This window comes from Musa acuminata, chromosome BXJ3-5 (genome assembly GCF_036884655.1).
Source record: "Musa acuminata AAA Group cultivar baxijiao chromosome BXJ3-5, Cavendish_Baxijiao_AAA, whole genome shotgun sequence".
In the NCBI taxonomy this organism is placed as follows: domain Eukaryota; kingdom Viridiplantae; phylum Streptophyta; class Magnoliopsida; order Zingiberales; family Musaceae; genus Musa; species Musa acuminata.
Window position 1 is genome coordinate 8,042,586 of NC_088353.1, and position 11,899 is coordinate 8,054,484.

Sequence of the window (11,899 nt, forward strand, 5' to 3'; positions counted from 1 at the left end):
TAGTAACTCGATGTATATGAGTGTGGACCTTAGTAATTCAACAAAAAGTATTCTAATAAGAAAGAAGTTTGTGGTTATCTTTCTTATCATAAATGATAAAAAAAAATTTATATTTATTTATTTATCATAAATGATGAAAAGGAAGCTTTATTTTCTTTCTTTTTAGGCCCCACACGATGAGGATGATAATGTATCCCTTATCGATAAATAAATAAAAAATAAAAAAAAAGGAATGAGAGATTTGGATATTCTACTGCTTTGCGGGATAATCATGTGATAATTGCCAAACTATTTTCAATTTAACAGATACTAATGTATTTTTTATTAAACGTTTATATTGACCATTTAAATATAGGGGTTAAGGAGGATAAAGTATTTAAATATTAATATGATCAATTTTTGATATCTTAAAATATATATTTGCTAATGAGATTAATAAGGTTATTAACATAATCACAATCTATTTTTATAAACAAGACTAAATATCCATCACCATGAAAAAAAACCCTTTTAATCTCTTATCTCTTCATCTTGCAACCCTTTTGTTGTCACACCAACAGATAAGTTATACCAATGATGTGTGTCCCTGGCGTTGGCAATGTCAAACCTGAATTCCATGTCCCAATGTTTCCACTAAGTACTTCATAATTTTGATACTTTAGGGCGCAAATGGTATCCTATCAACTCGTACAACCTTCGGCCACTCTCTTTCCTCCATGTTGGGTTTGTTTTAGTAAGATCCACTAATTTCTTTCACTTTCACGTGAATTGAATAAAGCAATAGAGTTTTTTTTTTATGAACACAATTTTTCGAACAAGGTAATAGATTTTTTATTTTAAAAATATAATTAATAAAATTTCAAATTTTCGATCTAATGTAAGTAAATAAGTGTATTATTGACTACTAAAATTTATAAAATAAAATTTTAAATCTTTAGTCTTAAAATAAATAGTAGATTTGTTTATGTAATAGTCCTAAACAAATCATACCAAAACAAATACCGAAAAGATTAAAAGTACACACACATGAAGATGAGAAAAGACAAAAAAAATAAAAAAATAAAAAATATTTTCCCTTCTTCCCCTCTTGTCATTCCTGTTTTTTTAATCTTTTCACCTCCTTGAAGAAATCTGTCATCTCCTGTAGCCGTCGGTACTCTCTCTCTCTCCGCCTTATAGCCCTTTTCCTCTCTCATTCGGGCCCCGCCCCGCTCGGGGTGGCGCAAGGCCAGCGGTAGACCGCGGGCGCCTCCACTGGCCGCGCGGCCTCGCCCGGCCCTCCTCCTCCTCCTTCCATGGCCGGATGCTCCCCCTCTACTGCCGCCCCCTTCGAGTCCGTCGCGGAGATCCTTCGCAAGCTCCAAACCCTCGGCTTTTGCTCCGATCTTGATGTCTCCAACAAGGAGCCGCCCGGTGGCGAGAACCTCAGCTGTCTCTTTGATCAGATCCTGTCGGTCTTCCTCAAGGAGATCCGTTACAGGAGGGGGGAGATCCGCCCGCTGCCGGCCGTCCTTGGCGATGGACTCTCGGTCGACCTCTTCAAGCTCTACTCAGTTGTGCAAGGGAAAGGTGGCTACGATGTGGTGTCTGATGCACATGCATGGCCGTTGGTGGCCAAGGCGATAGGGTTCGACTCGGGCATCGGATCGTCGTTGAAGTTGGTCTTCTTCAAGTATCTGGATGCGCTGGACCAGTGTTTGCAAAGAGGTTCGGGCGAGAAGCCAATGCGTAAGCGAACGGGATATACGAACCCAAGCTCTTTGGTGACCAGATGCGGCTCTCCAGGGACTGCGAATCACAAGAAGGATTGTGATTGTAATTCTAGGCTGCTCCCAAGTACAAGTAAAGATCAATGCTCGACGCCGTTTGGTGATGTTGGGACCGATAGTGACGATGTTGTCATCCTGGAGGACACTGCTAATGGGGGGTTTAACCATCATAAGAGGAAGCGGAATGATCTGGCGGGAATGCTGGGTTGGGTTAGAAAATTGGCAAAGAGTCCTGCGGATCATCCTTCCATAGCAAAGGCATGGCCATCAGATAAAGGTAAAGGTAAGACTTATGCATCTGGGGAGTTCTATGCTCTGGCAATTCTGTCCAGGCAGGCAATGTTCTTCAGAAGAATTCGTCGAACGAACCCTAATCAGTTGCATTTACAGGTAACCTTTCTTTTTCTGTTCGCCCATAGTTCCTCCTATGTGTGGCTCTGCTTCACAAATGTTAAATAGTTCCCCAAAAGTCACAGTGGTAGAAGTTCTATAAAAACATCAAGTGGCAAGTCTAATTCAAAGTGCTGGCTAACAAGAAGTTGAAATGTACTGAATGATTCTCAAACTCTGTAGATTAGAGCTGATCTCTCTACTTTTGAAAATGTTATGCATTAAATGTATTCTTTATGTTTTATGAGTTTTGGCTGTCTGAAGGCCAACCCGAGATTATTATAAGCAAATGTTGACTAAAATAACTTGTTGCCCCTTTCTGCTTTACATTCTTGCTTGACTCCCAAGTTAATTGATATCAGTGCACACAATAGGGTTAGGTGTGTCATTGAACATATGAGTATCCCATGTACCTAGGTTTTGGTAAGCATGTAAAAAGTTATTCAAGGCTTTCATACTCTATATGGTACTTGGCACACATTATGTGAACATATGAGTATCCCATGTACCTAGGTTTTGGTAAGCATGTAAAAAGTTATTCAACGCTTTCATACTCTATATGGTACTTGGCACACATTATGTGAATGATGACATATAAGTCCATTGTGGGCATTTATGTCAGTGCCAAACTTCTGAAAAGGAAACCTAAATTGCAACTGTTCATAAGGACATGGCACCTAGCAAGAAAGTGTAATTATTTGACTAATTTATCCCATCGATTACCATGCTTAATGCATATTCTTTAAGTTGGTTTTTCTGCTTCGGTTCAAATATGTTTCCATTTTCCATGTTATTTGTTTTGTTTGAACTAGTTTAGATGAGAGACCTTGACATTGCCTAGACTATCAGAATCTTTGTACTCTCACACGTCTTAACCTCTTTGAGCAAGAATCCCAATAATGTTATTTCTTCTATATATATGACTTTACATCATTGAGTAAATAGCAACCATCAGTTTCTTGAATTTATGTAATTAGATCTCAAAAGAATTCCTCCAGATCTACGATATGCAAATATATTTAAGGCAGTTGTTAATCCTTAGCCGGGTTCATAGCTTTACATTGTCTATTCATTTTTTACTTAAGAAACCGCAACTAAGCAAACTAGTATACTCATGCAGTAGAAAGCAACCGGGTTCTGCATCTAGTAAAGTCTGTCCAGTGTGATAAACATGGACATGATAACTGCCAAAATTAATGAGTTAGAGGATCACACCAGAAGCTCACTAGAATGCTTGAATGCCCTGATGGTGATTAAAAGGTTAACATTCATAATTAAATAAATAATCAAGAACTTTAGCCAGCAGGAAATTAGCAAAATTTCCAACATTCCATCAGCATCTTGATCCAAAGTTACATACCAAGTTCATTTGTCATGTACCAAATTTATTTCTCATGCACCAAGTTTATTTCTCATTGTTGCATTGCTTCACATCTAAGATTACCTTAGAATTAAGACTGATGATTTTGAATTGTGATAGTTTAGTGCATTAGTAGGTTTTGATTACAGTACTGATTTCAGTGGAAAAGTCAGCTATTATTAATATAATCTTTGAATAAACTTGTCAGGATAAACTTTCTTGTCATGAAAAATATATTTTTCTGTTCTCTAGGATACCTTTGGTTAATAAAAATATATTAAAAACAAATCCAGTTCTTGTAGAGAATTTCCAACTATAGGAACATAATCAGTGTGGTTCATGATTGAATCTCAAGTGCTTCACAGTACAAATTTCTACTTTCATATAAAATGAAATCAAGCAATCAAATAGTTTTATTCATGGGGAGAAATACATGGCAAGTGCTCTAAGATATTAATTTCTAGGTATTTTTGAGTAAGTACCTTTCTTGAAATTGCATATTTATTTTGTTTGGTCAAATTAAACTCTAGTTAACTATAAGGAGGTCATAGAAATCATATTTGGGGCATAAAGATTATTCTACATTCTATCTGATTTTCACTAGGAATATGAAGTTCAACCATTTCACCATGCTTTAAATGCATCAAGCAGGGCCTCATTTTATCCACAGCATATTTGAGGAATTCTGAAACAACAACAATAATATCAAACTATAATATCCCAACTATTTGGTGTTGACTACATGGATACTTGAGGATCTCCTAGATGATACAATCATATTGATTCTCTCCCGCTTTGACTCACTAATAATGATTGAGGAACTTCAATAACTTTTAGTTTTTACTGCATTTTCTTCTTATATTAGTTGCGTTGTTTAGGTTGTCAAACATTTTTTGAGAAGTGCACTATTTGTGAGCACCAATGTAGTGTGACTTTTGTACCATTGAACAAAGATCACTGTTTCAGGTACCAAACCTGTCTCGGTGTTCTGGTTGGACTGGTAGATACTGATCATTACTAGTGTACCATCAGTCGGTACACTGGTATGTACCAGTGTTTTAGAGAGGAAGAAAAAAAGGGAGAAGAGGAAGGGGCAATGGACAAACAGAGGAGGAAGAAGACAGTGCGATGGAGGAAGAGTAGGAAGAAGACGGAAGACGACAGAGTGATGGAGGAGGTAGAGGGAGAAGAAGGAAGAAGACAGAGTGGTGGAGAAGGAACAGGGGGAAGTAGTGGAGGAAGAAGAAGGAAGAATAGGAGGGCGTGTACCGGACAGATAAATGACAGTGAATGGGCAGGCGATGTCCTGCGACAGTGGCGAACAGGCGGGCAGTGTCTCGCGGCAGTAGTGATGGCATCGGTGACAACGTTGGTAGCAACATTGTGAGAAATGGGTAGCAAGCCCTAATTGGGGTGGCATCACACTTATTTTAGGATTTATTTGTTTTTATATAAGATTGGGGTGGCATCGGTGTCCATGTACCTGTCCGGGCACCGGTATGTACCGCTCATTTTTTACCGTTTCGGGCAGTATGATAGTTCTTGCTATTAAAAGCATATGACAATAATAACAATCATGTGTTACTGATCAAATAGGTTCACCATTGATGACATTGACATTTTTGCTTGTTTGTCAATGTCTGTGAGAACCCTTTATTAATGCACCTTGGATTTTGGTGAATTACTTGCAGAGCTCATAATATGCATTGCTCATTTTCTGTGCCTTCCAGAAGTGTCTAAAGACATATATCATTTTAACATAAATATTAGTTTGCCACTAGAACATTATAATCTGCAGAATCTTCAAGTTCTTTTCTTTCCATTAAAAGAAATAACTTGTAGGTGTTGAGAAATCCTTGGGAAACAGATTTTACTTACAAGACACTTGATCTATGAAGAATTTCTATTGAAGGGTACTACTCCAGAAAGTATAAATCATTTTCAGGATATGAATAGTTTAACCTTGAGAAAGGATACCTTAACACCTGGAGGCACTATATAGATATATAATTTTGAATGCTTTTTCAGTGCCTATTCTTACCAAGATAAGAAAGAGAGATCTCTTTTTGAAATCACATTCTAATTGAACCATTGAAGTTCTAGAAAGTTCCAAAATCTGAGGCAAAGCATATATTTATTTATAATAATAAGAATTACTTCTGATTATGTTTGACTATCATTTCTGATGTAAATTTTCTGGTGGAACTAATGTGAAAATTGAAGGGTAACTCCTTGATGATTAGAAGTTCGGGTAGTAGGCTAATCATACATTTCTTTTCATATAACAAAAGATACCAAGGGTAACTCCATAATCATGTACAACCGAAAAAATTTCTTTGATGTCAAGAATCAATGGTAAAATATATATCTTTGCATTTTGAACCTCAAGGTGTTGTTAATTTTTCTTAGTTGGTAAATTAGAAATACTTGGATATTCATGATCATGAAAATGATACCTTGAGGTGCTATATGTTATCTACCATCTTCTTTTTTACCTTTTCTTGTTTTACCTGAACTGAGTCTTCAAAACCTTTTTTATTGTGCTCTACTATATATACCATACTGTATGAGTTGACTGATGTTGATGCAATTTATGCCAACTGGTCTTACATAAGTCTGCTGCTAAGTCATGAGAGAGACTTATTTTGCAGTATTCAGGGGTTGTGCATATGATCATGTGTTCAATATTATTAGTTTCAGCTATGTTATTTATGATAAAATTCTTAATTGAGAATAAAAACATGTCATGTTTAGGTACTAGATGAAGAGCAAAAGATACACACTTCTGTATATGGAAATGGTTTTGGATCAACAAACCAGGTTAAAGCAACAGAAACCATTCTGGGGCTTCAAACTGCTGGGTGGCTTTCTAGAGATCAACAATGGTCCCTGAGACCTGTGGGTGCACGCTTTCAAGCACAAGTGCCAAATTGGACCAGCCAGCCTACAGTTTTGTCTACTGATTCTGATACATTAAAATGGTTGGGCAAACGGGCCTGGCCTCCTGAAAATCAAGAAAGGAGTCCAGTATTGGATTATGCTTCTATTGGAAGAGGGAGGCCCAATACCTGTCAGTGTGAATGGCCAGGCTCTGTGGAGTGTATTAGATTTCACATTGCAGAAAAGAGGCTTCAATTGAAATGTGAAATTGGCACAACTTTCCATTCTTGGAAATGTGAAAGTATGGGTGAGGAAGTTGCACTTTCGTGGACAGAGGAAGAAGAAAAGAAGTTCAGGGACATAATCGTTCGGAATCGTCCATCTCTAAACAAAAACTTTTGGGACCAGCTTTACTTGAATTTTCCTTATAAGCGGAGGGAAAGTATGGTGAGCTATTATTTCAATGTGTTTCTTGTCGGACGTAGGAGGTACCAGAACCGTATGACACCAAATCATATCGATAGTGATGACGAAGAGACAGAGATTGGCTTCTCAAGTAATTCTTTTGGTCATGATGTTAAAATTTGTGATTCAAAATCTATTCTCTGTGCTCAGAATCAACAGTCTATGGATATAGACAGGTAAGGTCAGTGGTGCACCAAGAGCATCAAAATCATATGATGCGAGAAATTTTGAGCATTAGGAGAAATTATGAAAACCTTTTCAGAGGCTCCTTGTGCTAGATAGGTGGTTTGAAGTAAGGATAATTCAGTGAGGTTCAAATGGGCTTTGTTGTTGCCTGCTTGTACTGCATTATTGGAATGAGGCAATCATATAGGCTCTTGCTTCCATCAGGAGTGACCATGTTCTTCTTAAGAGTTCAGGCATTGTGAAATGACCTCATTCCAGTCGCAGCTGCATTCTTCGAGCTTTCCATTGAGGTACTTCAGTTTTGTTCATCTGTTTTGCTCCTTTTGACCTGAAGCTCCTTAGGATTTACTTATGAAATTTAGATGGATCCTTACTCTGTTCACCACCCCAATTGAAAGTAAAGGAAATTCAGTTGAATGTTCTCAAGTTCTTTCTTGCATAAAATCCAGCTTCAGAATCGCACTTACGTATAAAATTAAACATTAACTTGATTGCTTTTCACAATTCACTGGGTTTTGAAGCCAGACCCTATAATTCAGTCATGGGACTATTTGATATTATTTATTTAGCATGTCTGCTACTCCGATTTTTGCTGCCGATCATCTCCGAGTATTAGCTCTGCTTAGAAACCATCAAATCCAGTTTCAACTGAATTTCTTTGTGCAGTATACCGATCAGCAGTAGATTTATACATACTTCTTTGTCATGTGTCAGCTATTAGTGACTGATTACAAAATCAAAATAACTTGAGTAGTTTTGAAATGCTTAACTCAAGCCATGAGTTCCTGATTCTGTAGATGTTTTGTATACATTCATCTAAAATGACAAAAAAGCAATAAGGTGGTCTTTTTTACTTTTGTCAAAGCCAGTATAATTGCTAATCCCTAGGCCACCCATCCTTTGGTGATTCAAACCGGGGTTTTTGTTTTCATAAGTACCCCTCGATATATTATTGTCTTCTGTGCTATAAAGATACAGTTTGTCCTGTTCTTGGGCTCGCAGTAGAGATGCAAAAAAAGTTTAATTTCATGTCTGCAAAAGTTTGTATAGACACTGCATCCAGGCTACCTGCAGGAAACCATACACTTGTGACCAGGCTAACTGCTGCGAATAGGCGGACAAACTTCATGCAACTAAACAGACCCCTTCTTCCATATGTTGTTGATTAGTAGGAAATGATTAATTTTGATCGCTTGAAGGTAAATATCCGTTTAAATTGTTCATTTGAATAAATTAAAACTTTTATTATTGGATGAACATGATATTCCCTGAAGACCAAAATTCTAGGTCATTGGAGGAACAATATTATCATTTTTTCTCAAAATAATAACAAAATATTGACACATGCCATAGTAGAAATAATTAAAAAAATCTTTTGAGAGCGTGAATTCTTATTTTTCATGGATATTTTTGTATAAAAGATTGAAATAATTGGCTAAGCCCATGAAATTAATTGGTAGGATTGATGTCTTTTTTTTGTAATGCAAGTCAATTTTAATTTTTGAATGATACATCCAAATCACTTTGGATGCTATTAAAACAAAAGATTATCAACAATTATGGTCCCTTCCAAATCTTGCTTGCATTTTTCATTTCTCGTGCCTTTCTAAGTGTATGCATATAATAGAACATTTCTATTATATCTTTGTCATTGATCTCTGATTTTTTATAGTACATTGATTTTTTTTAAATGATCCAAATCACCTCCCATTTTATTGTACCAAAATATTTCGTTTTTTTTTTTTATGTAGAGAAGACCTGTATCAACAATTATGATCCCTTCTCACGCCATTTCTTGCTTTCTGATTTCATACGACTTTCCCTATGTATATATATGCCCAAAGCATCACAGGAAATCAGAAAAAAGAAGTATTAGAATTTTAATTATTTAGTTCTACCATTAGAATTCATGAATATTGTTTTCTCTTGTAACACTAGCAAAAGATTCTGTTGCACTCGAAGAAAGATTAAAATATCAAGCTCTAGACGATCGAGCGGGGTAGCTCTAACATTTAGCACTCTGTCGACATGTTTGAACTGAACAACATTAACATGTTTGGCAAAAGTTCTCGTCTAGGATCAGAGAGTTCAAAAACCATGGAACCTTAGCGGATCCAGAGCCAAAATGAATAACCGATTGTACATCCATTTGCACCAAAATATTTCTTTTGGAGTTAACTTCGTAATGTTGTAAGCCAATCAGAAAAGCTCAGCGTTCAACGGAACTGGCATTGGTCGGTCTACATGGTCACAACTCTCCATCTCCATCAAAGATAGGGATATTTCCTGTCTAGATCGTGATAAAGTTGCTGGTGACGGTGGATTTGTCGATGATGCATTTGTATTTGTGTCGACTCATTGTGGATTTTGTGTGAATTAAGTCTAGAAATGAATGAGGAGGATGAATTAGGAAGTGACTCGTGTGCTCGTTAGAGGATCGACCCATAAAAAGATCAAAATTGGGGCTGGAGTGCTTGATTGGTTCATTAGTTCCTTCGATGCTTAAGTCAATATCGAAGATAAAAATCATGAATGAATAATAATTAACTTATGTAATAGTAAACCAATGACGTTTATAGTAGGTTGGGCCCCAAAGGAATATTCAATGGTATCGGTTGAATATTTCCTTCTACAGTGGTTGTTGTTTTGATCTTGGGTGGCTTCCATATCATCCAAGTTCCACTCTCTAGGCTGAGTTGGCAATCACACGACGAGTTACAATTGGTGGGTTAGGTTTTTCTTATCATTTTGTCCCCTTCGAAGGTATGTATTGGGGTTTCGCTCCAACATTAAGGCATATCTTGCTCTGGCAATCAATATATGTCAAGCTTTAGGCTCTCCATCTTTTGGTTGCATCTCTAGTGTATCCTTCGGATTAGCGTATTTTCATACTTAGCCCGAGAGGAATATCTCAAATGTTAATCTTTTTTTGTTGTGACATATATATTAGTATGAGAATAATAATATTGCATGCTTCCTTTGAACTATATTATATTCTTTATAAAGCATTTGTCCTCACAAAAAAAATAAAAAGAATATAAAGGTAGCATGGTATAGAGAGCTAGAGTCAAAGAATTATTCAAATTGAAGATAGAGTTTATAATTATCATTATTGTAACAAAAATATTAATTTTGAAAAAAAAATTATATAGCTCTATTAAAGGATTTTAGTTCATGAACGAATTGCTCTTTTCCGAGAACTGATATAGATTAGTTTGGGGCGTGATAGGATTGAAGCTGGATGCCATTATTCATATCAGTAAAGGAAGGTACCACACTTGTCTTTGAGTTGTAGGTTCTCAAAGTCATCTAGGGTTTTTTGAATTTGATATTGTATCTTGTGGCCCTCCCTTATGACATATCCAGTGGGTAAGGGCGTTCTTGATAGAAGAAAGTTGGTTGTTGATATGACTCAAGGGGGTGGTGAGAGGCCCCACCACCAGCATACCAATTCTCCTAAACAATATCCTTAACCTCCGAATAATTTAACAAGTATTAAACTAAAAATAATAAGGGTTCCTATGATTACAAGAGACGAAGTCAAAAGCTTGAGTCGCTATAGATGGGTGCATGATCAGAAGCCATATTGGGAAGATGAGTAATCTTAGAGTCGCTATAGATGGAGTTTCACTCCTCATTGACAAAAGCTCTATCTAGTAAGCAACAATTCTTGAAGAACCATACATAATCAGGTTTATCGTAAAATTTAAGAAACCGTATTAACATCGCCACCAAGAAGCAGACCAGTATTGGAGGCGTTTAAAAGAGAAAACTGATGCCATAAAATATTTCGAAGAGAGAGAGAGAGAGATCACTTGTAGTATATATACATCGTGGAGAGTAACCAAGGTTTTTACCTTCTTCTTCATCATTAAATTAATAGCCTGAGAATTCTTATAGACGACAGTAGCTCTATAGTGATCTGGTTTCCATGCAACTAAGAGGCCCCCGGCTCTTTCAATCGCAGCCGAGAAGACGCGGTTTAATGAAAGATTGACTGTGCTCCTCCTGCATTTGTGTTCGAAGAAGAATGATTAGATCAATTTTGTGCAGTCTGATGAGAGAGGTTAGAACCTCCCTACGTTCTTTTTTGCGGGCACCAAGACAATTCTAGGATAACAAAATCAATGAGGCATATCGGTAACCCAAGGATCTTGAGATAAGGCCATAATCCTAATCGACAGTGATACATAGTTGTCGTTCTATTTTTTCTCTTTTTGGTGCGTTGTCTAAGAACAAAAGGTAGGTGACCCGAGACTTCCTTGTACTTACTATCTTCTTACGCTGTTTTGAACCCTCCTTCTCAAAATCCTCCGTCAACAAGTTGAGCAGAGAATATTGTAAATCCATGTAAAGAAAAAGATGTTGGGAAAGATCAAAGAATATGTTCTTTTTCGATTTTATATATATATATATATATATATATATAAGAAATGATCATTTCATTATCAAATCTATGATATCTATCAAGCTATGCGGGTTAGTTAATGTGCTGTTACACGAGCTTAAAGTTTGAATCTACGTATAAGCGTGATATAATATCAATCCCAGTGAAAGTCTGATTCATATTCTAACTTGGACGAATCAAATGCCAGCTTGGTTTCTAGCGAGAAAGAAGTAATGGAGCTATCATTGTGTGTTTCGTGGACAACTACAGACTTCGTTTCAAGTACCGATATCTCTTCTCAAAGAAGAAAGGTAGATGCTCTGGCGGCAGTGGCCGACAAGGAGCCAAATGGAGAGAATACAAAGAGAAGATAGAAAGAAAAAGAGAGAGAGAGAGCAAAGCAACGCAAAGCATCGATTCTTTCTCTGCCTTTCTACCGTACTTTTGTATCCCACCACCTGT

At 36.8% G+C, this 11,899-nt stretch overlaps 1 protein-coding gene across 1 annotated transcript; it reads left to right on the plus strand.

The window, feature by feature from the left end:
• Positions 1–1,163: 1,163 nt before the first annotated feature.
• Positions 1,164–7,476, plus strand: LOC103985033 (AT-rich interactive domain-containing protein 2). Its single transcript, XM_009402645.2, has 2 exons — positions 1,164–2,159; positions 6,274–7,476. Exons 1-2 carry the CDS (start codon positions 1,296–1,298, stop codon positions 7,042–7,044), a joined length of 1,635 nt encoding a protein of 544 aa, XP_009400920.2. The 5' UTR covers positions 1,164–1,295; the 3' UTR covers positions 7,045–7,476.
• The last annotated feature ends 4,423 nt before the right edge of the window (positions 7,477–11,899 follow it).

Excerpts from the sequence above, each read along its gene's own strand:
- LOC103985033 (XM_009402645.2), top strand. The coding sequence starts at position 1,296 with ATGGCCGGATGCTCCCCCTCTACTGCCGCCCCCTTCGAGTCCGTCGCG. Across the intron at positions 2,160-6,273 it reads CTAATCAGTTGCATTTACAG|GTACTAGATGAAGAGCAAAA; the intron begins GTAACCTTTCTT and ends TGTCATGTTTAG.